We start from the raw sequence: 22,215 nt of genomic DNA, 5'->3' as shown, positions 1-22,215 counted from the left end.
GATGCAAAAAAAAATTTTTTGAAGTCCTCTTAAACGTCCTTTCAGCTAGCAGTGAGTCTCAATTGATGCACTTCCATACTTGCACGTTGAAGTATACAATTTTTTAAAAAAACTTTATTTTAATGTGTACAGAACAGTACTGTACTTACCACGCTCAGTAGTTGCTATATTGCCTCTGTAGCAGAAGGGGAGGGGCTTGAAAATAATGGCGAATGAGCCCCCCCCCCCCCCCCCATTATTTCTTTGCCCTTTCGATGTAATTGATTAGCGATTCTATTCTAAACCATAAAACCGTGAGTATAAATAAAAAAAAATGGTTTTGTCAACTAAATTACATTTTTCTCAAAATATTAACGTTTACAAAGATGTATCCTATTAAATTCGATATAAAAATGTCATATCTTATGAAGACTGCATTCTAACGTATATTTTCAAATACAATAAATTTATATTTTGCAAGAGTTGGGGCGTTACATTAAATGATTTTTATTTATTCTGTTTCTTAACAGACGTAACGGACATTTTCTCGTCCAACAGGTTGGGCCCAAAGATGCAAAAAATGACATGTGTGCTTAGTGTGTATCGAAAACGTTCTGTTACTACAGAATCATTCCATTATAAGTTTCTACTATTATTACTGATATTGAGTTTTTACTATTACATAATAAAATCCATAATGTGGAATTTTGCAGTTTATATTGTATAGTCAATGCAATCGATACTATATACGACTGTACATAAAGGAGGGTAGACGTGGTACAGCGTTGTAAAATAGACGATCTTCGGTGTGACCAGTATCGTCACTACTAATTTTTGCATATCCTGTTTCTCTGACTCACGCTTTAACGAATATCGCGAGAGTAGACTACCTGCTGCTGTCATAGATGCTGGCACTATGTGACAAACATAAAACAATACAGAAACGTTTGATTTAAATTGACCCATGACTCGCATATAAGGACTGATACGCTGTATTTAAGGTAAGTTTAAAAAAATCCTCAAATCGCGTAAATATCGCTTGCTAGCTAAATAGCTCGCTAGCTGGTAGAGCGAATCTACCACCATTACTGGCAGGCGTCGACAACTATTACTCTATTTCGTGATATCATTAAATGTCGTTAAATGTAATTCCTTTACTTTACATACATATATATATATAATTTGTGGACATATTACACTCATATCCACGCCGGAAGGACTAATTTGTCCCAGTGTTGGTGAAGCAGGGTTTGTTTGGCAGCCAGCTGTTGTCCTTGCTTTAGTAGCAGGTGCTCTAATCTGTGCTTTACGTCAATGTATAATTAACTGATAAATATGAATGTACTTATTTTTATTTGTGTAGGATGTAGTGAGACTACTGAGGTTTTCAACCCTCGTAACAAACAGGAAAAGAAGTCAATGTAGCCTACTACGTTTTGAAAAATATACCACCTTTACAACACATTATTAAACAAAAACATGTATAGGTTTACTGGAGAGCAGAATGGTTGAGAATTCTGTGTGTCCGCATTTGTGGACATTTCCGTGAATTAATGGTCTACTTTTATCATTGCAGCCTGGTAGAGACTGATATCCAGTCATGGAAGGGTAAGTGAGCATTCAACTTCAAAATGATAATCATTGCAGTGTTTCCCAAAGGACTGCAATCCATCTGTGGCATTGGGTTCCTCTGTGTTTTGGCCTTTCAGCCACGTTTTAGTGTTTAAAAACTGAGCATTTGCATCACTCCCGTCAGAGTAGAGATTTTTAAAACATTCAGCTTAAAAAAAAATAAAATAAAACATTCGGCTCAGTGTGTGTATATTAGTGCAGTGAGAGTGTCAAAAGAAATGTACGAGAGAAGCTGATGTTTTTAAAACTGATTTAACAACAATATGAATGTCATTGGTTACGCTCCCAAGTGCTCCCGAGGACTTCCGGACTACTGCCGAACCCTACTTTCTAATTTTGGTCGATATAGGAGTTGATTAAAAACTGAATAAACCCTTTGGAGAGCTACTTGAAAAGCGTGTAGGAGCTACTTCTGATTGGCCAACATGTGCATAACAGTCGGTGCATGTGTTTTTATACATGCATATGATACATACTTTGCATAGTTGTAATGAAAGCTGCGCAGCCAGTCCCATAAAAAAAAGACTCACCAAATGTATTTGTGGTGGTCCAAATGTATCTGTGGTGGGCTTTTTGTGTCTTTAAAAAAATGTTTTTTAGATGAATTGGGTATAATCTAAATTAGTGGAGGCTGTGAATAAGTTGACCTTAATGGTTTGGCAGCCCGAGTAATTAAAAAAAAAAAAGTCAAAATATTTCAGTCCAACAGAAGGTCCTAACCCTTTCCTCTTGCCACAGGTTTGTTGGCGACCTGCTCGGCGAGGACAGCTCAGTGGTGGCACGCATGCAGAAGAAGTTCTGGAAAACCAAGCAAGTGCTCATCAAAGTTACTGGCAAAAAAGAGGACGAGTACGTGGTGGCCTCAGACGCTGATCTGGACGCAAAGCTGGAGGTTGGACAAGACCGACAATCGGTCTACAAATTTTTGGACTTGATGTGCTTCGTAGATAAAAGTGGCTAAATCAAATACATTTTGATAAGATGAACTAAAAATCAGTTGATCACTGTGCTGGTTAGCTATTGCATTCAATATATTTCATGATATTGTTTTACATCTAAATTGCATCAGTTTACAATAGATTTTAAAATTATATTTATTTTCTGAAAATATTTAAAAGGGACCTGTTATGCTCATTTTCGACCCTTTGTATTGAGTTGAGGACTACTATAGAGCAGCTACACATGGTAATCCGCACTTTCTAGCTTTCTATATCTTCCTGAATCCACACCTATTCCAGCTGTATTTCCTTAGTTTTCCAAAAACGATCTGTTGTAATTTATTCCTCCCATGGCCCGCCTCCGGGCATGCCCACTCCGCTGTGATCGGTCCCACTCCCAAGCTCTCTCGAGGACTTCTGGACTACTGCCGAACCCCACTTTATAATTTTGTCGGTATAGGAGTTGATATGAAATGAATAAATCCTTCGGAGAGCTGCTTGAAAAGTGGTTGGGAGCTGCAGACTGGCTGCAGACCTTACCTTGTATGAACTCAGAGTGGTTATGTAGGTGCGCTTTTACTGCGTGCAGACAATCTTGGCACATCGGTTGTCGAAATGTGGCCATTACAAGTTTTTTGCAGGACTAACCGTGTTTAAAAAAAACTCTGGTAGATCCGTAGCTTGTACCTGGCCGCACCCATTCAGCCGATGACTTCTCACAAGGCTCACTGTGAGGTCACAGTCAGTGAGCTGAAACCGAGCGTTCAGAGCCATCCCAAACTGTTCAGGGCTCATTTCCAAATGCACACATCTCATTATCTGAAACTTTGGCATCGTTTAACGCCATAATACAACATTCTAACAACATTTATAGGTCAGAAAAATGGAAAGAGCATAACAGGTTGCCTTTATGTTGCATTTTATCTGTCAAGAAATAAACAAGAAATATCCTAAGTCATTAAGTGATTGACTATTGCAAGCTAAAGTATCACTTAAAACAACAAAGTCCCCTTTATTCAGTATCTGAAGGACACTTTTGGGCTTGTCTCTTCTACTCAGCAGCAGGGTTATCACATCAAACATCACAGGTCATCCAACAATAGTCAGTGTAACTTCAACTTTGTAGGGTTTGCCACCAACTGCTTATAATGATCTGCCTTGGAAACTCTGATGCAAAAGTCAATTTCTTCTACCGTTCATGAAATTTCTCTACATGCATGCATTTTGTCAACTTCCAAAAGAGATTTCCGCGATAAAAAAATAAAATAAATTTATGTCAAAACTCTAGACATATTAAAATGAATGTATTGGAATGTGCAGACAGGTTTTCAGATAGAACTGGTTGCTTGTAGACACACTGTACATTCTGATAAACTCCCGTTTTTGTCTTATTTTGCGTATTTCCTGTTTTGACCCAATACTGTATCTTATAAAATATAGCCAATCTGCACTTCTGACTTAGATTTGGACCCGTTTCAGCTAAGTGGCTTTCATCTGGAAGCAAAATAGAACCACCATAGGCAGGGCACACTGTTTATTCTACAGTTAATCAGTTACTTTCCATTTGCTCGGGTGGCCTCACTTTGTTTTATTTGCCCCCTCAGTTTGTCCGCCCTCTCATTTAACAGTCATAGCAGAGTTATAAGCACTTGGAGAATTGTTATTAAATATTAAATGTCACCTTTTGTTTGACTTGCTTTAGGTTATAAACCAGGGGAGTCCAAAGTGTAGCATGTGGCACATTCTAAAAATATTAGCAAAAATGAAAACATTTTATAAGAATACAGTCAAAATGTTAAGAGGAAAAAAGTCGTAATTTAAGAAAACAGCAAAACCTGAAAATAAGAGCATAGACCCAAGATCATAGTACTAATAATGGCCTTTTTCAGCTATATCACAAAGCTGAGATGCAGGTTTTTCTTCAAATATATACTGTATTTTTACCATATCTACACGTGTTGCTTTACAAAATATCAAAGTGATCCTTTCATTTTTCACTATGTGGACCTCGATGGAAAAAGACTGGACACCCCAGTTATAAACTGTCGTCATTACTTATGTTTCATTTTGTCTTCCACAGTTCTTTCGCTCAGTTCAGTCCACCTGCACCGAGTTGCTGAAAGTGATCGAGAAGTACCAGCTTAGGATCACACGTGAGTCCCGAAATCTTCGATGATTTTGACCGATCGCAGAGGATTGTGTTGTATGACTGCATATTTGTCACACAAGTATGTTTAGCTTTTGGGACAACTCAAATATCTAAACAACACAAAAATGGGTTGTTTTACATTCATTCATTCATTTTCTACCGCTTATCTTCACAAGGGTCACAGGGGGTGCTGGAGCCTATCCCAGCTGTCTTTTTGGGCGAGAGGCGGGGTACACCCTGGACTGGTGGCCAGCCAATCACAGGGCACATATAGGCAAACAACCATTCACACTCACATTCATACCTATGGACAATTTGGAGTCACTAATTAACCTAGCATGTTTTTGGAATGTGGTTTTGGAAGCCACACATACAAACTCCACACAGAGATGGCCGAGTGTGGGATTGAACTCGGGTCCCGGCCGAGTGTGGGATTGAACTCGGGTCCCGGAGTACCCGGAGAAAACCCACGCATGCACGGGGAGAACATGCAAACTCCACACAGAGATGGCAGAGGGTGGAATTGAACCCTGGTCTACTAGCTGTGAGGTCTGCGCGCTAACCACTCGACCGCCATGCAGCCCGGTTATTTCACATAAAAATAACAATTTTGATAAATTGATTAATGAACAGGGGCTGCACGGTGGTCTAGTGGTTAGCGCACAGACCTCACAGCTAGTAGACCAGGGTTCAATTCCACCCTCGGCCATCTCTGTGTGGAGTTTGCATGTTCTCCCCGTGCATGCGTGGGTTTTCTCCGGGTACTCCGGTTTCCTCCCACATTCCAAAAACATGCTAGGTTAATTGGTGACTCCAAATTGTCCATAGGTATGAATGTGAGTGTGAATGGTTGTTTGTCTATATGTGCCCTGTGATTGGCTGGCGACCAGTCCAGGGTGTGATAGCTGGGATAGGCTCCAGCACCCCCGCGACCCTCGTGAGGATAACGGGTAGAAAATGAATGAATGAATGAATGATTAATGAACATGTAACATCAAACACCTTTATCAAATAACTCTCGCTCACAACTTTGTTTGGCCCCATGGTGGTTTGTTTAGCACTCACACTCAAACACACACAGGCAGTGAGTCAGCAACGCGGGCAAATTGAGTAATTTGTTGCCACCACGAAAACCGGGACGTTCCAAAACCGAGGTTGCCATGCACCTTATCTGTAAAATGAGCGTTCACGTGGGACCCAGCAACCATCACAAATGCTCTTAGTTAAATCGCTTATGCGTGTTATGATTCAAATGAATGCATGAGTGAAGCTAATCCATACACTCATAAAAAGAGCTTTTTTTCTGCTCTTAATAGAGCTTAGATTATACTGCTGCACGGAGGCGCCCCTGCACACTAAGATGGCTCACTCCTCCTCCTCCGTAACCTCCTGCTAGCAATTACTTGTTGGCCGTATACAGTAATCCCTCACTTATCATGGCTAATTGGTTCCAGTCAATTTCTGCCTCATTTATAAATGGAGTATTTTATAGTTGGAGCATAGAAAATATCTTTACGATTTTTAGCATTATTGGACATGTCAATGTCCAATGACCCCCTCGGGGGGGTCCTCCACACTGGGGGCTGTGTCGGGTCTGCTGAGGGGGTGCCATCCTTGGGTCCCATCGACCTGGCCGGCTGAGGGTTCCTCCCTTTGATGTGGGGGTCCGCCCGTCTGTCGGAGTCGGGGGGGCTCGGGTGCTGGTCCCCCGATGGCATGGCCTGCGGCTCCTCCCAGTGTGGACAGCCCCAAAGGTGGCGTTTCCTTGATCCTTAGTGCCATGCCATGAAGTGCTCTACAAATAAAGTTGATTTGATTTGACATGAAAAAAACACCCTTACAGTCACTTTTACCCTGGTATTACCCAATGTAGTAGATATAGTCAACTTGTTATTGTGATTATTTTGTATATTATATAATTGTTATGATTTTGGCTGTTGTGGGATAATTTAAACTGCAATAAAATCTTTCTGAAATAAAATCACTTTTTTAGCCATATATATTTAACCAAAATATGTAAACAATGGGGCGGCACGGCGGTCGAGTGGTTAGCGCGCAGACCTCACAGCTAGGAGACCAGGGTTCAATTCCAATTCCATCTCTTTTGGAGTTTGCATGTTCTACCCGTGCATGCGTGGGTTTTCAGTGAAAGATACAAGTCTATTCAAGAGTCAAATTGTTTGTTGCACGGTGGTCGAGTGGTTAACATGCAGGCCACACAGCCAGGAGACCCAAGTTTGATTCCATCCTAAGCCATCTCTGTGTGGAGTTTGCATGTTTTCCCCGTGCATGCTTGGGTTTTCTCCGGGTACTCCGGTTTCCTCCCACATTCCAAAAACATGCTAGTTTAATTAGCGACTCCAAATTGTCCATAGGTATGAATGTGAGTGTGAATGGTTGTTTGTCTATATGTGCCCTGTGATTGGCTGGCCACCAGTCCAGGGTGTACCCCGCCTCTTGCCTGAAGACAGCTGGGATAGGCTCCAGCACCACCCACGAACCTCGTGAGGAAAAAGCGGTAGAAAACGAATGAATGTAAACAATGACACTGCAACATTCATTTTCTACCGCTTATCCTCATGAGTGTTGTGGCCGTGCTGGAGCCTATCCCAGCTGTCTTCATGCAAGAGGCAGGGTACACCCTGGACTGGTGGCCAGCCAATCACAGGGCACATATAGACAAACAACCATTCACACTCACATTCATACCTATGGACAATTTGGAGTCGCTAATTAACCTAGCATGTTTTCGGAATGGAGGAGGAGAGCGAGGAGAACATGCAAACTCCACACAGAGATGGCTGAGGATGGAATCAAACTTGGGTCTTCTGGCTGTGTGGCCTGCATGTTAACCACTCGTCTACCGTGCAACAAGCAATTTGACTCTTGAATAGACACACAATGACACACAATACCTCACAAAAGCGAGTACACGGCTTCCATTGATTATGTTTGTCATGACGCCATTCACGCTAACCACAGGAAGAGCCATCGCTCTGTTTTTTCCCTCCATCAGGTTTGTCCCAGGAGGAGAACGAGTTGGGCCTGTTCTTGCGCTTCCAAGCTGAGCGAGACCGCACCAAGGCCGGCAACATGATGGACGCCACCAGCAAGGCGCTGTGCACCTCCGCCAAGAAGAGGTTAAGACGGCCGCCGCGTCGATGAAATGCACGCCGCCGTGCGTTCTAAACTCTTGCGTTTGCTGTGCCGCAGGATGGTGCTCAGCCCGCCGCTGCAACGTTTACACCAGGAGGTGGAGACGTTCAGACGGCGCGCCATCGCCGATACGCTGCTGACCGTCGGCCGCATGGAGAAAGCTCGCACGGAGTACAGAGGAGCTCTGCTCTGGATGAAAGACATCTCTCAAGAACTCGACCCGGACACTTATAAGCAGCTGGAAAAGTTCCGCAAGGTAACACCACCATGCTAACTAAGTCTTGTAGCCATTTTGGCTACATAGGCTAACTTGAAATAATGGCTGAGGAGCAAACGGTCGTGGACAGAAGAAAGCTATACTTTCATGAATTGCTGTCTTGGCAGGTTCAAGGTCAAGTGAGGGCGACGAAGAACGAGTTTGAGAAGCTAAAGAACGACGTGTGCCAGAAGGTGGACATGCTGGGTGCCAGCCGCTGCAACATGCTCTCGCACTCACTCTGCAACTACCAGGTGGGTCCGACCGCCTTTGAGCGTGCGTTTACATATTTCACACACGTTTCCTCGGCCCGCAGACCACCCTGCTGCAGTTCTGGGAGAAGACGGCCCACGCCCTGGCCGACATCCACGATGCTTTTCAGGGACACATACCGTACAAGTTCACCACACTCAAGGTGGGGAGACGCCGCCTGGCGCACATATTCCATTTCCTAGCGTCGCTTTTATTACTTGTTAAATGCTGGTAGGACCTGCGGGATCCGCTGGAGCAAATGACTGAAGCACAGCAAGACGACGACAAGGGGAAGATTCTACAGAGCAACACGGACAGGTGAGAAGCACACCAAATTACCCAGAAAATTCATTCATTCATTCATTTCCTACCACTTATCCCCACAAGGGTCGCTGTCTTCGGGCAAGAAGTGGTGTACACCCAGGACTGGTGGCCAGCCAATCACAGGGCATATATAGACAAACAACCATTCACACTCACATTCATACCTATGGACAATTTGGAGTCGCCAATTAACTTAGCATGTTTTTGGAATGTGGGAGGAAACCGGAGTACCCGGAGAAAACCCACGCATGCACGGGGAGAACATGCAAACTCCATACAGAGATGGCCGAGGGTGGAATTGAACTCGGGTCTCCGAGTTGTGAGGTCTGCGCGCTAACCACTCGACCGCCATGCATCCCGACCCATAAAATATTACTTTTAATTGGTTTCAGACCTGAAAGTGAAGAGTACATTTCCATGTTTGGAATATTTTCATAGTTAGAGTATAGAAAACGGGCTGCACAGCGGTCAAGTGGTTAGCGCGCAGACCTCACAGCTAGGAGACCTGAGTTCAATTCCACCCTCGGCCATCTCTGTGTTGAGTTTGCATGTTCTCCCCGTGCATTCCAAAAACATGCTAGGTTAATTAGCGACTCCAAATTGTCCACAGGTATGAATGTGAGTGTGAATGGTTGTTTGTCTATATGTGCCCTGTGATTGGCTGGCCACCCGTCCAGGGTGTACCCCACCTCTCGCCCCAAATCAGCTGGGATAGGCTCCTGCGACCCTTGTGAGGATAAGCGGTAGAAAATGAATGAATGAATATTAAATGCAATAGCTAACCAGCACAGTTATCAATTGATTTTCAGCTAATCTTATCAAAATGATATATATCAAAAAATAAATATAAAAAATAGATAAATAAAAATAAATTCAATATGCGGTGTGGTGAGGGAAGACTGTATGTTCATGATGGTCATGGATGCTTTACAAGTATTCCTTCATTTATCACTTCTAGAACGACTGTAATACGTGAATTTCCATGAAATAGAATTCCTTATTGATAAATGGAATACTTTCATAAAGCATAGAAAACCTGTTTACAACTATTTATACATTTTCTAAACATAATTAGAGCCCTGTAGACAGGAAATAACACCCCTATAGTCACCTTTACACTCTTACTTTACACCATTACCCAATATAGTAGACATAATAATACTTTACACTATTACCCAATATAGTAGACATAATAAGACACAAATAAGACACATAACTAAAATATAGTAGACATAATAATACTTTACACTATTACCCAATATAGTAGACATAATAATATTTTACACTATTACCTGTGGTGACGTCATTCCAAAATGGTTGTGGTGTTATTAATGACTATATTTTTATCATTTTCCTAGTCTGGTGTGCCTGGATGACGGTGCTGCTGACACAGGTATGTGGATGTCTACTCTTGATAATCCACGTTATACTTTTATAATGACCACATTGTCTCCATTCATGGTCTGATTCCACAGGCCCCGCCCCCAGCAGTCTAGAAAGTGGCAGTGGTAAGCGTGTGGCCATCGGCTCACTTCCGTTCTTACGCTTAAAGTCTAAAGCAAGAAATGACCTGTCTAAGGTGTTATGGCGGACCCCACCGGCACGGGGCCGACGCCAGAGGATGAAGACGGCGAACGGAGTGACATGGCGTTCCTTAAAGACCTGCTCAGTCCGACTCCCGGCGCAGCCGACGACTTCAGCCGAGAGTGGCAGGACGCATTCGGGCTCTTTGAAGTCCCCAGCGTCGTCCCTGCAGGGACCCCTGCTCCGGTCCAGACTCCTCCGCAGCCCCCGTGCACCTCCCCGATCCCTACTGGCTTCCTACCTTCCCAGCTGCTGGACCACAGTCTCAGTTCCACAGGTGAACCTTCTGTTGGTACGAGCCCCCCGACCATGTTGTTGATGTTTTTTTGTTTACCAGGCTGGTCAACGCCACCTATGTTCCAAGTTCCGCCCCTTCAGCCTCCTGCCCCTCAGAGCCAATCAGCTGCTCCGGCTCCAGCCTCTGGAGCCAGTGGTAAGCTACCAAACTCAGCAAATGTTCTTATCGTCTTTCTGATATTGATTAGTAAAACGTGATGGGGGTGCTAGCTACCACAGGTGGATCCAGAGATATGTCTGCGTGGTTCAACCTCTTCGCAGATCTGGATCCCCTCTCCAACCCTGATGCTATCGGACGATCTGCAGACGAGCTGCTCAATGCCTGAAGCTGTTTTTGTGTGTGTGTGTGTGTGTGTGTGTGTGTGTGCCGCAGTGTAAGATGTTGTGATATCGAAATACACACACACACGCACATAGAAAATGACTGTTAGCACACGTCACTGACTGCTTTTTTCCTCTTTTATTCGTCATCTGCAGGACTACACACTTCAACAACACTTAGCTTTTATATTCACTTACACATGAGTGAAAATGGAATGGAAACATTTCACTGTGAATTATGTATACACAGATTTTGACACGCAATAGGAATGTTATGACATCTTCTACCACTTACATTATTACATTAGAAAACATATCTATCAAAATGACACTTATATGTGATATAACAAGACGACGGTTACATCAGGCATTAGCAGCCATAGAGACACGGAATGAAGTCTCCACATGTGTGCCTGATATACTTCATTCATCAATAACACTATTATTAGGATTACTACTACTGTATTTTACTTGATCACTTTTCCTCCCTTGAGCTTTACAGATGTTGTACAACTGAAGGAATATTTACTCATGTCACATTGTGTATACTACTGTTGACTCTTAACGAATGTATTTGTCTATTCTCAAACTGTTTTATTGCAATTACTTTATTTGAACCGACTGGGGGATCTGCTAAGGAATAAACTAGACAAGGAGACAATATACGTTGTGTGTTATATGCACACTTTTGTGGTTTAACTACAAAATTTACGTTAAATAAATATGTATAGATCGATAAACTGTTGGCAACCACACAAATACGCTCTAGTGATTGAAATACGTGGCGGACATATTTGTAGTTTCTTTTTGGACCAATCATACGTTGTGTTGTTAACTAATTGAGACCAATCATACGTTGTGTTGTTAACTAATTGAGACCAATCATACGTTGTGTTGTTAACTAATTGAGACCAATCATATGTCGTGTTGTTAACTAATTGAGACCAATCATATCCTGTGTTGTGTAATTGTGATGAACAGTGAACATTCTTCCCGCCAATCATACGTCACATTGTGGAACCTTTTTTTTGACCAATGATACGTCGTGTTGCTGACGGTGGTGCTACCAATCACCATTATAGTATCTTATGTCGACCAATCGTAAGCGGTGTTAGTATTGCTGCTAGTCATAGGTTGCTTTTTTTTCCAGTTGGGTTGCGGAATCATTTCGACCAATCATGTGCCGCTTTAAGTCTGTTGCTACGCGTCGCGTTGTTGAATCTAGTTTGACCAATCATACATTGTGTTGTGGAACCTTTCCTGTCGACCAATCATACGAGGCGTTGGTGCCTTTCGGCGCGACAGAAGACAATATGGTGGATTGCATCTTTACTGACATGGAAGAAATGAGGTCCCTTTGTTATCAGACGCTTTCTTCTCATGTACTTGAACACGTAATTAAGCTAAAGTATTGTTATGCGGCATCTTTGAAGATTACCGGAAATTGTTTTCATGTACACAATTCTAGTACATGTTCATTCACTCATGCATACAACAACGTCATTAAAAGACGACACATATTTGGAGCAATACAATGTATTTCTTGCTTGATTAAAAAAAGGGGGAAATGATTTCCTTAATTAAAAAAAATGCTGAACAAACACCTTCAGCTTGTTTAGTACCGGTTTCCATCATAAGGTGTTGACTGCGACGCTACACGCATAGTAGTTTTATTTTGAAGGGGAGGTGGGGGTGCACTCTGTTCACTACGACCTGAGATGGATGACGTCAGCTATTATTGATTCCATCCTCTCTTGATAAATAAATACATTACTATTTACAATAATGATAACATGTAATTCACAGTACTCAGCGGCGCCGTAGGGTAATTAATGGGGGGTGATGCTGTGGGTGGAATACGATACAATTGTTCATTGTCTTTCGTCATATAATGATACAATCCGGCGGTGCGCCTGTATTTACATCCAAGTACATTCCTATGGCACAAATATGGGGAGGTTGACTGGAGACATGATACGTCGAGTCGGTACACCATCAATTAACCGCTTGGTGGATTCAATAAGTCGTTTTTAAACTGTCTGACAAGTGTCGCCACAAGGGGGCAGAAGATTGCGGCTTTCGTGTACTGCGTAGCAATGAGTGCACTTCCGTATTTTCACTTGGGATGCGTTTCAAATGGAGTACTTCCGTATGTGCACGTGTGTGCGCGTGTGTACTCTTAGCGTTAGCAAATCCAAATGAATTGGTTAGCTTCGCCCCGCCGTGGGCGCTACATCAGATTTGTTCAACGAAGTGGTCTAAAATATTAGGCACCTTTTTTTCTTTTCTTACCCCCCCTTCAAGTTTTGCTACATTCCGGCAGCACCTTGGCCCTTCTGTGGTGGAAGGCATCTTTTCTAAGTATATATATTAAAAAAAAGATATGTCTTGTGGAAAGGCGTCATGGTATAGTACGATGAAATCAAGGTCTTTAGGCCCTTTTCCTTCCAAAAACGCTAAGAAGAATAAAAAAGAGGACAATGAAATGTGTTGTCAGAGGGGGTGAGGCAGTGGGAAGCGTCGTTTGAACAAAGCGCGTCTCGATGGAGACGCGGCTAAAGACATCAGAGTGCTTGCATGCTGAAGGCCGTTTTTTTTTTTGTTGTTGTTTTTTTTCTCGTAGGGAGCTTGAAAGTGTTGAAGGATGCGTGGAAAGGCCTCATTAGAAGCTCTCGGGCTCCTCCAGGAGGCAGGGCTGGGTGGACAGAGGCACCAGCGACGGGGACAGACTACGCAGGCCCACCCCGGGGCGGAAGTTAAGGTCCGGGGTGGGGAGCAGGGGCTTGAGGATGCTGACGAGGCAGAAGGCGGAACCGCTGTTGGGGATGAAGTTGACTTTGTTGCGGTCGGGGCACAGGAAGGGGGGGATCTCCTGCAGGGTTTTTGGCCTGGGAGAAAACAAACCTGATTCATTTTTGACGCTTTTTAAAAAAAAAAAAAAACGAAAAAAAAAAAACGTTTTGTACATACAGAGACTCCTCAGACACTTTGACTTTCTCGCAGCCCTCCGGAGGTTCTCTCTTGAACGTGTAGCTGTTGTTGGGCCGCGGCGAGGCGGCGTACTTTGGCAGCGGCGAGTATTGACCCAGCTCTTTTTCCTCAAAGGGGCTGCCGCCGCCGCCGCCGCTCGCATCGTTGAGGACGGTGAGGTAGGATGGCGAGATGGAGTCGGGGCGGCTGCTGCTGTTGCTGTGGCTCCCGCCCAGGCCGCCGCCCCCCGAGGGGGTCTGCGTGTCGATGCTGCGGGTGCTGCTGCTGCGCTGCGGGGGCACGGGCGGCGGCGCGCGGTGCCCGTCGGGGACATCCTGTGGCTGCCGCACAAACAACAACAAACGAGGTTCACTGTAAAAGTTGTCATTTTACAAGCATATTTAATATTTTAGCAGCATAAGGCTGAAATAATAAAGAAAAATATGTTTGTTTGTTTTTTAAAATACTCTTTATATGAGAAACAAAACAACAAATATGTAATTTCTGTAAAATTAGATTGTGGAAAAATTAAGAGAATAAAGTCAAAATACCAGGAATAAAATCGATTACCAGAAAAATGTAGACCAAGTTGGCAATAAGGTATTGAAAAATAATAATAATTATTCAAAATAGTCAAAATATGAATAAAAAGCTATACTCTAATGAGAATAAATTCTGAATATTATGAGGAAAAATTTAATAGATGAAATATTAATTATATTTGAAAAAGCTAATATAAGAAACAAAATTTTTGGAAAATTTGAGTGGGGAAAAATATGACAAATTGTATGACAATATACAAATTTACGACACACTTGCTCACGGTGCAACAAAACAAAACCAAAAGGCACCCACAGCAAGTTAACGCATCACATAAATCTACTACTACGTCGGCGATAAACAACGATAAAGTGCTAAAAATACCACTTAAAACTGCTACTTCCAAGTGCCTGCAAGGTATGCTGGGTAGTCCAGTGACAACAATATGAACTGTGAATAATAAAGCATTGGACATCTAGAGCATGTCAACTCCTTGCTTACTTTTTCGATGATCTCCCCAACAAACAATCAAAATGTTGAAGAGTACCACAAGCTACCCAGCATACCTTGCGGCAGGAATATATGGGTGTTTTTTGGCACGGGTCATGTTGCCGGCTACAAAAGGAAGGTGGCTATGCTTCGATCCATGGCGTCACTCACCACGATGGTCTCGTCCTTCTCGGGGGTGTCTCGGATGATGATGCGTTCGATCTCCTGGTTGAGACCCTCCACGCTGTTGCGGAAACGAGGGGCGGACGACTTGGATATCGGGATGGGTATCAGGATGGTCTTGGGAATGGGCGCCTGCAAAACACAAACACCCTGAAGCACACGATGGCAGGATTACAATAACACCTGCACAAAGTCAACATGGAATATTCATTTGTCTGCAAAATGGCGGCTATCTGCCCATTCGTGGCTTTGGTGGCCTGGCGGTGAAGGGGCGGGTCTTATTAGACTGATCAATGAAACTAACGTTACTTTGTCTTATTGTGTCTACTATATTGGGTAATAGCAGTGTAAAGGTGACTATAGGGGTGCTATATCATGCACAGAGGACTCTAATGTAAAAAAAATCAGGTATTTAGAAGAACACTTTTTCTATGCTCCAACTGCAAAAACATATGTAGCATTTATAAAGCAGGAATCCTACTTGGTGGTTTATGCTTTATGCTTTATTGATATTTTGGACACTTGAACGCACCATGGTCGTGTGCTGTTCCTCTTACATTGATTGAATACACATACGAGGTGTGTTTAGGGATTCAACCTGGATTGCGTCGCGAGTGAACAACGGCAATTGAAGAGCGGATGGGGGTTTCTGAACAGTCACTCTTATCGCAAATGTTGATGTGAAATCGGACATCAAGCGAGAGGGAGAGTTTGGAGGGGCAGCGTCTCAAAACATGTCAATCAATGGCAGTCCATCGTCATTTGCTTGTGATCATGTAACGCAACCCCCCCTGGTCCCCCCCCGCCTCATGAAGCCATTTTACTGCGACACTCCCACACACTGATGCTCACCTGCGACTGCATGATGGCGTGGTTGCCGCCATTGAAAGGCGATTTGCGTTCTTTGTCCCTGCGATGGCGACTGCTCCGCTTGCTGCGCTGGAGTTGCTGGCGCAGCTTGGCGATCTGGAAAACGTCGGGACACGAGCGTGAATTCTCCGTGTTCGGAGTGTGGCGGCGGAACTAAAAACAGGAAAGGGTGAAAATCACCTCCTTGAGCTGGTCGGTGCTCCCGCAGGAGGCCGATCGCTTGTGGGAGCCCCGCCTCCTCTCATCTGCCCAGGCCCTGGGGGTCTAACACACACACACACACACACACACACATAATAAACACAGTGGATGTTTCCTCCATCGCCGCCGGCAACGAGGCTCACCTGCGTGGCTTTGTCCCTCATGTAGGGAAGCTGGCAGTCGTCCTGAGGCCAAGGACCTGGCAGGTGAGCACCAGCGCTCGCACCCTGTGACGGCCACAGCTGGACACAATAGCGGGGGGCCGACAGGAGAATGACGGAAGGACGGGGGAGGTTAAGGCCACTGAGGAGGAGGAGGAGGAGGAGGAAGGTTGTCCTGGAAATGTAAACACATCATGTGTCAACACGGCAAACGAGACAGGATCAGCCCCTCTTATAGAGTCTGGGTCGGCTACCGGATGGATGATAATCCACCCCCCCCCCCCCCCCCCACTCTAACACCGTTTAGGTGGGGGAGGGGCGGGACGTACTGCAATTTTGGGATCCATCCGATACCAAGCTAATCCCATACTGTGACTGTTGACTGCAATGATAGACAAATAAATGATGCAGTATGTTGATTAAGTTTGTTTCCTATAATAATATTATGACTTTCATAAAGCCAAAAATTACATCAAATTACAACATTTCTTCACATTTTTTCTTTAAATATTTTGACTTTATTTTTGTAAAATTACTGCTGAGTCATCCTTTTTTTTAATTACAACTTTTAAAAATGACGACATTTTCCCCAACTTAATTTTTCTGATTTTTTGGTTTGTTTTTCATATTACAACTTTAAAACATATTTTTCTTTAATATATCAACTCCATGCTACTAAAACAACATTTTTTCCTCATAATATTACACATTTGACTTTATAATTGTAAAATTACTGCTGAGTCGTCCTTTTTTTGCATTTTTTTTATTACAACTTTTTAAAAATGATGACATTTGGTTTGTTTTTCATATTTTTCTTTAATATATCAACTCTTTGCTACTAAAACAACATTTTTTCCTCATAATATTACACGTTTTACTTTATTTTTGTAAAATTACTGCTTTTTTTTGCATTTTTTTATTACAACTTTTTAAAAATGATGACATTTTCCCCAACTTCATTTTACAGATTTTTTGGTTTGTTTTTCATGTTACAACTTTAAAAAACAACAACATATTTTTCTTTAATATATCAACTCCATCAAACAACATTTTTTCCTCATAATATTACACGTTTTACTTTATTTTTTGTAAAATTGCTGCTGAGTCGTCCTTTTTTGGCAGTTTTTTTATTACAACTTTTTAAAAAATTATGACATTTTCCCCAACTTAATTTTTCAGATTTTTTGGTTTGTTTTTCATATTACAACTTTAAAAAAAAAAACATATTTTCTTTAATATATCAACTCCATGCTACTAAAACAACATTTTTTCTTCATAATATTACACGTTTGACTTTATTTTTGTAAAATTACTGCTGAGTCGTCATGTTTTTGCAGTTTTTTATTACAACTTTTTAAAAAATGATGACATTTTCCCCAACTTAATTTTTCAGATTTTTTGGTTTGTTTTTCATGTTACAACGTTAAAAAAAACAACATATTTTTCTTTAATATATCAACTCCATGCTACTAAAACAACATATTTTTCCTCATAATATTACACGTTTGACTTTATTTTTGTAAAATTACCGCTGATTCGTCCTTTTTTTTTGCAGTTTTTTTATTACAACTTTTAAAAATGACTAAATTTTCCCCAACTTAATTTTTTGGTTTGTTTTTCATATTACAACTTAAAAATACATATTTTTCTTTAATATATCAACTCCATGCTACTAAAACATTTTTTTCCTCATAATATTACAAGTTTATTCTCATAAAATTGAGGCTATTTTTCGCTGTAGAGTATGACTTTATTCTCATAAAATGATAGCAGTTTCTTCCATTTCTCTTGTTGCGTTTTTATTATTTGAACATTTTCTTCCTGTAATTCGGACTTTATTCCCATTACATTTTTTCCCTTTTTTTTGCTACTGAAACTACACAAAATTACAAATGTAACTTTTTCCCATTAAATAATTTTTTCTCTTAATATTTTGACTTTATTCTGGTGAAATTATTGCAGATTTTTCCTTTTTTGCTGTTTATTTTTAATTATTTTTAATTCTAACAATTGTAACACTTTCTTTATTTCCAATCTATGCTACTAAAATGACATCTTCCTCATATATAATATTACAAGCTTATTCTTATAAAATTGTAACATTTTTTAATGTAGAATACCACTTTTTCCTCTTAATATTTCGACTTTATTCTCATACAATTACAGTTTTCCCCATTTCTTTTTTCAAATATTTATATTTTCTCGTTATAAATTTGCAATATTGTAATGAAATACAAAATATATTGTCATTTGTATTGGCATTTTTAATTGGCATCTAGATATTTTGACATTATTCTCATAAAATGACAGCTCTTTTTTGGGATCTGCTGTTGGTTGTTTTTTAATTTTCCAAATCTTTCAATTGCACATTTTCTTCTCGTAATTATGACTTTATTCCCATAATATATGTACTTTGTTCTCGTAACATCTTTTTTAAACCTAATTTTCCAATAAATTAATATTTTTTTCTTTTCATCATATTACAACTTTTAAAAAAGCATATTTTTCTATAATATTTCAGCTTTATGCCACTAAATGACACAATATTTCTTCATAATATGAGGCTATTCTTGTCAAATTATTAGTTTTTCTCATTTAGTTATATACTTTTTCATTCATTCATAAAATTTTAACTTTATTTTAGTAAAATAACTGTCCAATTTTGCTGCTGTTTTATGTGTGTGTGTTTTTCGAAAAAAATTTATTGAAGTATATTCTAGAATGTGCCGTGGGCCAATAAAAAAAAACTGTGGGCTGCAAATGGCCCCTTGGACACACATTGGACACCCCTGTTAATATAAAATTGATATTGCGCCAGTTACATGACATGCCTTTAACATAAACATAAATAAAAATGCACATTTGATGCCGCTCATGTATTAAAAGACGCCTTATGTTTATTATTGTTTATTTATGTTATGTTTATGTTATGTTATCTAGGAAGAAGAAGATGCTAGCTTCCGGTTTTGTTGCGTGAACGTGCATCCTTTCTCTCGTGCACTTTATGTTCCAGGTTTGTGTTTGAGTGGGTCATTTCTGCGTCGGTCGGCGTTACTAACTGCACACACGTACAAAGTATATGTATCAAATACTAGCTAGTATGCGGCAAAGCGACGTCACATTGAAAAAGAAATGTTTAAACGGCAGAGGGAGATGAATTACAGTACATGCACTAAGTCCCATGATGCTACAAATGAGGAAGCCCCGTCGTCACTTACCTGCAAAGGTGCGTTGTTGTCGCGAGGTGCGCAAAGCAGCATGGGAGCTCCCCGTCAGCCTGATTGATGCTGGTAGCCTCCTAAAATGCTAGAAAAAGCCGCAGAGGAAGGACGTTTCCTCTACGTCGACACGTATAAAACACATACACGCAAAAGAAAACAGGCAAATACGGGCGGGCCAAATGGTGAGGTGTTAAAATAGGCGTCGCTGGATAGGCGGGTGTTTTTCTGTCGCGATTGAGACGGCTAGCTGGAAAAAAACGCTTTCCGGTCGAAGAAAGAGAATGTGGAAGGGAATGGAGGAACTCTTTGCACCTGGTTGACTACCGGGCATATCGCGAAATAATAGAAAATAAACACAAGGACAGAGAAAACAGAAGGAATAGAAATAAGAGGGCGGTGATGCTCGGCTAGCTTCGCTTGGCACGACGGTTGGACCACTGTGAAGGTAGAGGCAATGTAGAAAACTTCCGGTGATTTCAAAATATTGCTCATTATAAAGCGCTTTAAATATGACAAACCAACAATCAAAACGACAACTCGTGTCTTTCTAATAATATTACACTAATATTTAGATCGCATATGTGTCAGCACAATACACAAAGCTCAAGTACTTGCCCGAGAAGCACAGTACATAAATAGTGTAGTTTTACTTTGGCGTCCTACAACGTGTTTCCGGTTAGACTTAGCTGAGGCTAGCTTGACTCAGTCAAAGGAAAGCTGACGTACCTCACCGACGCTTGCTCCTCGTGCTGATGCTGCAGTTGCTAGGGCGCACGAGCAGAGAGCGGTGAAGTAAACAGGCTTTTATAAACAAAAGGGGAAATGTCGCCCTCACGTGGCCAAATTGCAAACTGACGCCATTTTTAATGGCTTTGTCACGCTGTACTCGCGTAAAAATGTTTTCAGTCATTCATAAACTAAAACCTAAACAGACAAACGCAAGTTATTTCATACATTTATTGAGATTTATTTCTTCCATACTAACTTTTAAAATTTTTTACAGAAACTTTATTGAGCAAACGTGAAGCAACGGAATCAAAGGCCATCAATGTCCATTGACTGCAACACAGAATCCCATAAAAGTTATGCAATAAATGTTTCTTTTTGTTCTTGCATACAAATGACAGATTACAAAAACATAAATGAGACTTTTTTTTGTCGGTCCTGATGTGGCACAGAGAATACACAATGAGAACAAGCGTTGAGTGTATACAGCACTGGGCTCCAGCAAAGCAAATGAAGAAACACACAAACACAACCAACCCATTGAAATATCAAGCAATGTGACCAGAAGGAGCAGAAATCATATTCAGCGTGCTTTGGAAGGGGGTTGGTTTTCTTTCTTTTTTTTTTTTTGTTTCATTTCCAGCACAGTTTCCCAAAGAACACATACAGGACATGACGTCTCTGGGTTCGGAATTTCAGTCACATCCAGAAAGTTACACGCACAAGTCAGGTGACACTGGGACGACAGCCTTAAGATCATGAGCATTAAAAAAAAAAAAAAAAATGAAAATGCCATTGATGGTGTGATTGTGTGAAACGGGCGAGGGAAATTCCCGAGAAGACTCCTCCCATTCAAGGAACGTGATTGTTTGTGCCTTCCTTGGGAAAAAAAAGAGAAGGATTGTCATTTGTTGTCTCCTCGGGGCCGGCTTGACGATGTAGCGTGAAGCGTAACGATTGTGACGAATCATAAGTGCAAAGGAGATTGACATTTAAAATATGGGCTACAAACAATGGATGCTAAACGAGCAAAAGCATCTAAAATCTACATCCTATTGCACAATTAAAATGATGCAAAACATTGGATAGTCAAAGACAAGAGATGCCGCATACAAAAAAAAAATCAAGGAAATACAAATAAAAAGTCGGTTGTTGCGTCTTTTAAGACCGTTTCTTCCTCCCAAAACGGGGCCTCGTACTCGATTGTGTTTCGTCTTCGTCGCCTTGTTTAGAGACGGCGCGGCATCGCAGTCACGGCGGGACAGAAACGCCGATCTCATCGGCTCAAAGTGCACGCGGAAAAAAGAAAAAAGGCTTGGACGTGGACGTGTGACGCGGGGCGACAAATGCTGCATAGCTCGCATTCCGTTTAAAGCGACGGCGCCGTCGAAAAAGACGCACAGCAGCGAGACCTTTGACTGCTGTACACGATCGGACTTTCTCAGGCCACACCAGTCCCTTGTAGCTTCCTCTTGCTGATTCAGAGGGGCGCACAAACCCACCCCCCCCTCACCCACCCACTCCCGCCCTCCCCAAAAAATAGCTCAGTTTTGTTCAGTCTTCATGGATGCTCACACGTGCGTGTCGCCGCGCTCGCTGACCAAATCTCCGCCACGCAGGTAAATGGCCGAGGTGGACTTGGGCCTGTTGTGGCCTTGGTTCCGGGCAGACCCGTTGTTGTTGACCTCGAGCCCCTTGGTGTCTGTGGAGATGACCCACGTGGTCGGCCGCCATTTCTTCAGGGAGTACGGCGTCTTGACGCGCTTCTTGATCTTGTCGCCGCTGTCTGGCTGCCCCAAGCAGTCACCTGCAAACCACAATGAGAGTCACATGATGTTCAATACCACATATGCTCCTGTAGGGGTGCTACACATAGGATTAAGCTCTCACTCATTTGGGTTACCATGGTGATACAGCTTCGCTGATCAAATGTAAACACAGTAAAGTACAAGAAATCAGTAAGATG

At 41.9% G+C, this 22,215-nt stretch overlaps 3 protein-coding genes across 3 annotated transcripts in view; 1 reads left to right on the top strand and 2 right to left on the bottom strand.

Moving 5' to 3' along the window:
• The first annotated feature begins 824 nt into the window (after nucleotides 1-824).
• ical1 (islet cell autoantigen 1-like) lies at nucleotides 825-12,594 on the top strand. Its single transcript, XM_058051988.1, has 14 exons — nucleotides 825-980; nucleotides 1,556-1,587; nucleotides 2,350-2,503; nucleotides 4,630-4,702; nucleotides 7,715-7,838; nucleotides 7,912-8,110; nucleotides 8,239-8,364; nucleotides 8,427-8,525; nucleotides 8,598-8,680; nucleotides 10,045-10,079; nucleotides 10,162-10,194; nucleotides 10,266-10,547; nucleotides 10,608-10,703; nucleotides 10,778-12,594. The coding sequence occupies exons 2-14, from the start codon at nucleotides 1,580-1,582 to the stop codon at nucleotides 10,891-10,893; spliced, it is 1,428 nt and encodes a 475-aa protein (XP_057907971.1). The 5' UTR covers nucleotides 825-980; nucleotides 1,556-1,579; the 3' UTR covers nucleotides 10,894-12,594.
• On the bottom strand, nucleotides 11,639-21,613 carry fam117ba (family with sequence similarity 117 member Ba). The gene is made up of 8 exons (XM_058052122.1): nucleotides 21,449-21,613; nucleotides 20,250-20,287; nucleotides 16,285-16,477; nucleotides 16,121-16,204; nucleotides 15,923-16,036; nucleotides 15,059-15,220; nucleotides 13,859-14,199; nucleotides 11,639-13,776 (listed from the first exon to the last, which is right to left on the bottom strand). The coding sequence occupies exons 1-8, from the start codon at nucleotides 21,611-21,613 to the stop codon at nucleotides 13,551-13,553; spliced, it is 1,323 nt and encodes a 440-aa protein (XP_057908105.1). The 3' UTR covers nucleotides 11,639-13,550.
• LOC131104622 (bone morphogenetic protein receptor type-2-like) overlaps nucleotides 20,473-22,215 on the bottom strand; it is a 44,488-nt gene continuing 42,745 nt past the window's right edge. The window contains exon 13 of the mRNA XM_058051987.1: nucleotides 20,473-22,056. Coding sequence (XP_057907970.1) covers nucleotides 21,821-22,056 — 236 coding nt within the window. The 3' untranslated portion in view covers nucleotides 20,473-21,820. The remainder of the gene's footprint in view (nucleotides 22,057-22,215) is intronic.

Source organism: Doryrhamphus excisus, chromosome 16 (genome assembly GCF_030265055.1).
Source record: "Doryrhamphus excisus isolate RoL2022-K1 chromosome 16, RoL_Dexc_1.0, whole genome shotgun sequence".
NCBI classification, from domain to species: Eukaryota; Metazoa; Chordata; class Actinopteri; order Syngnathiformes; family Syngnathidae; genus Doryrhamphus; species Doryrhamphus excisus.
This window is presented reverse-complemented; position numbering and strand designations above follow the sequence as displayed.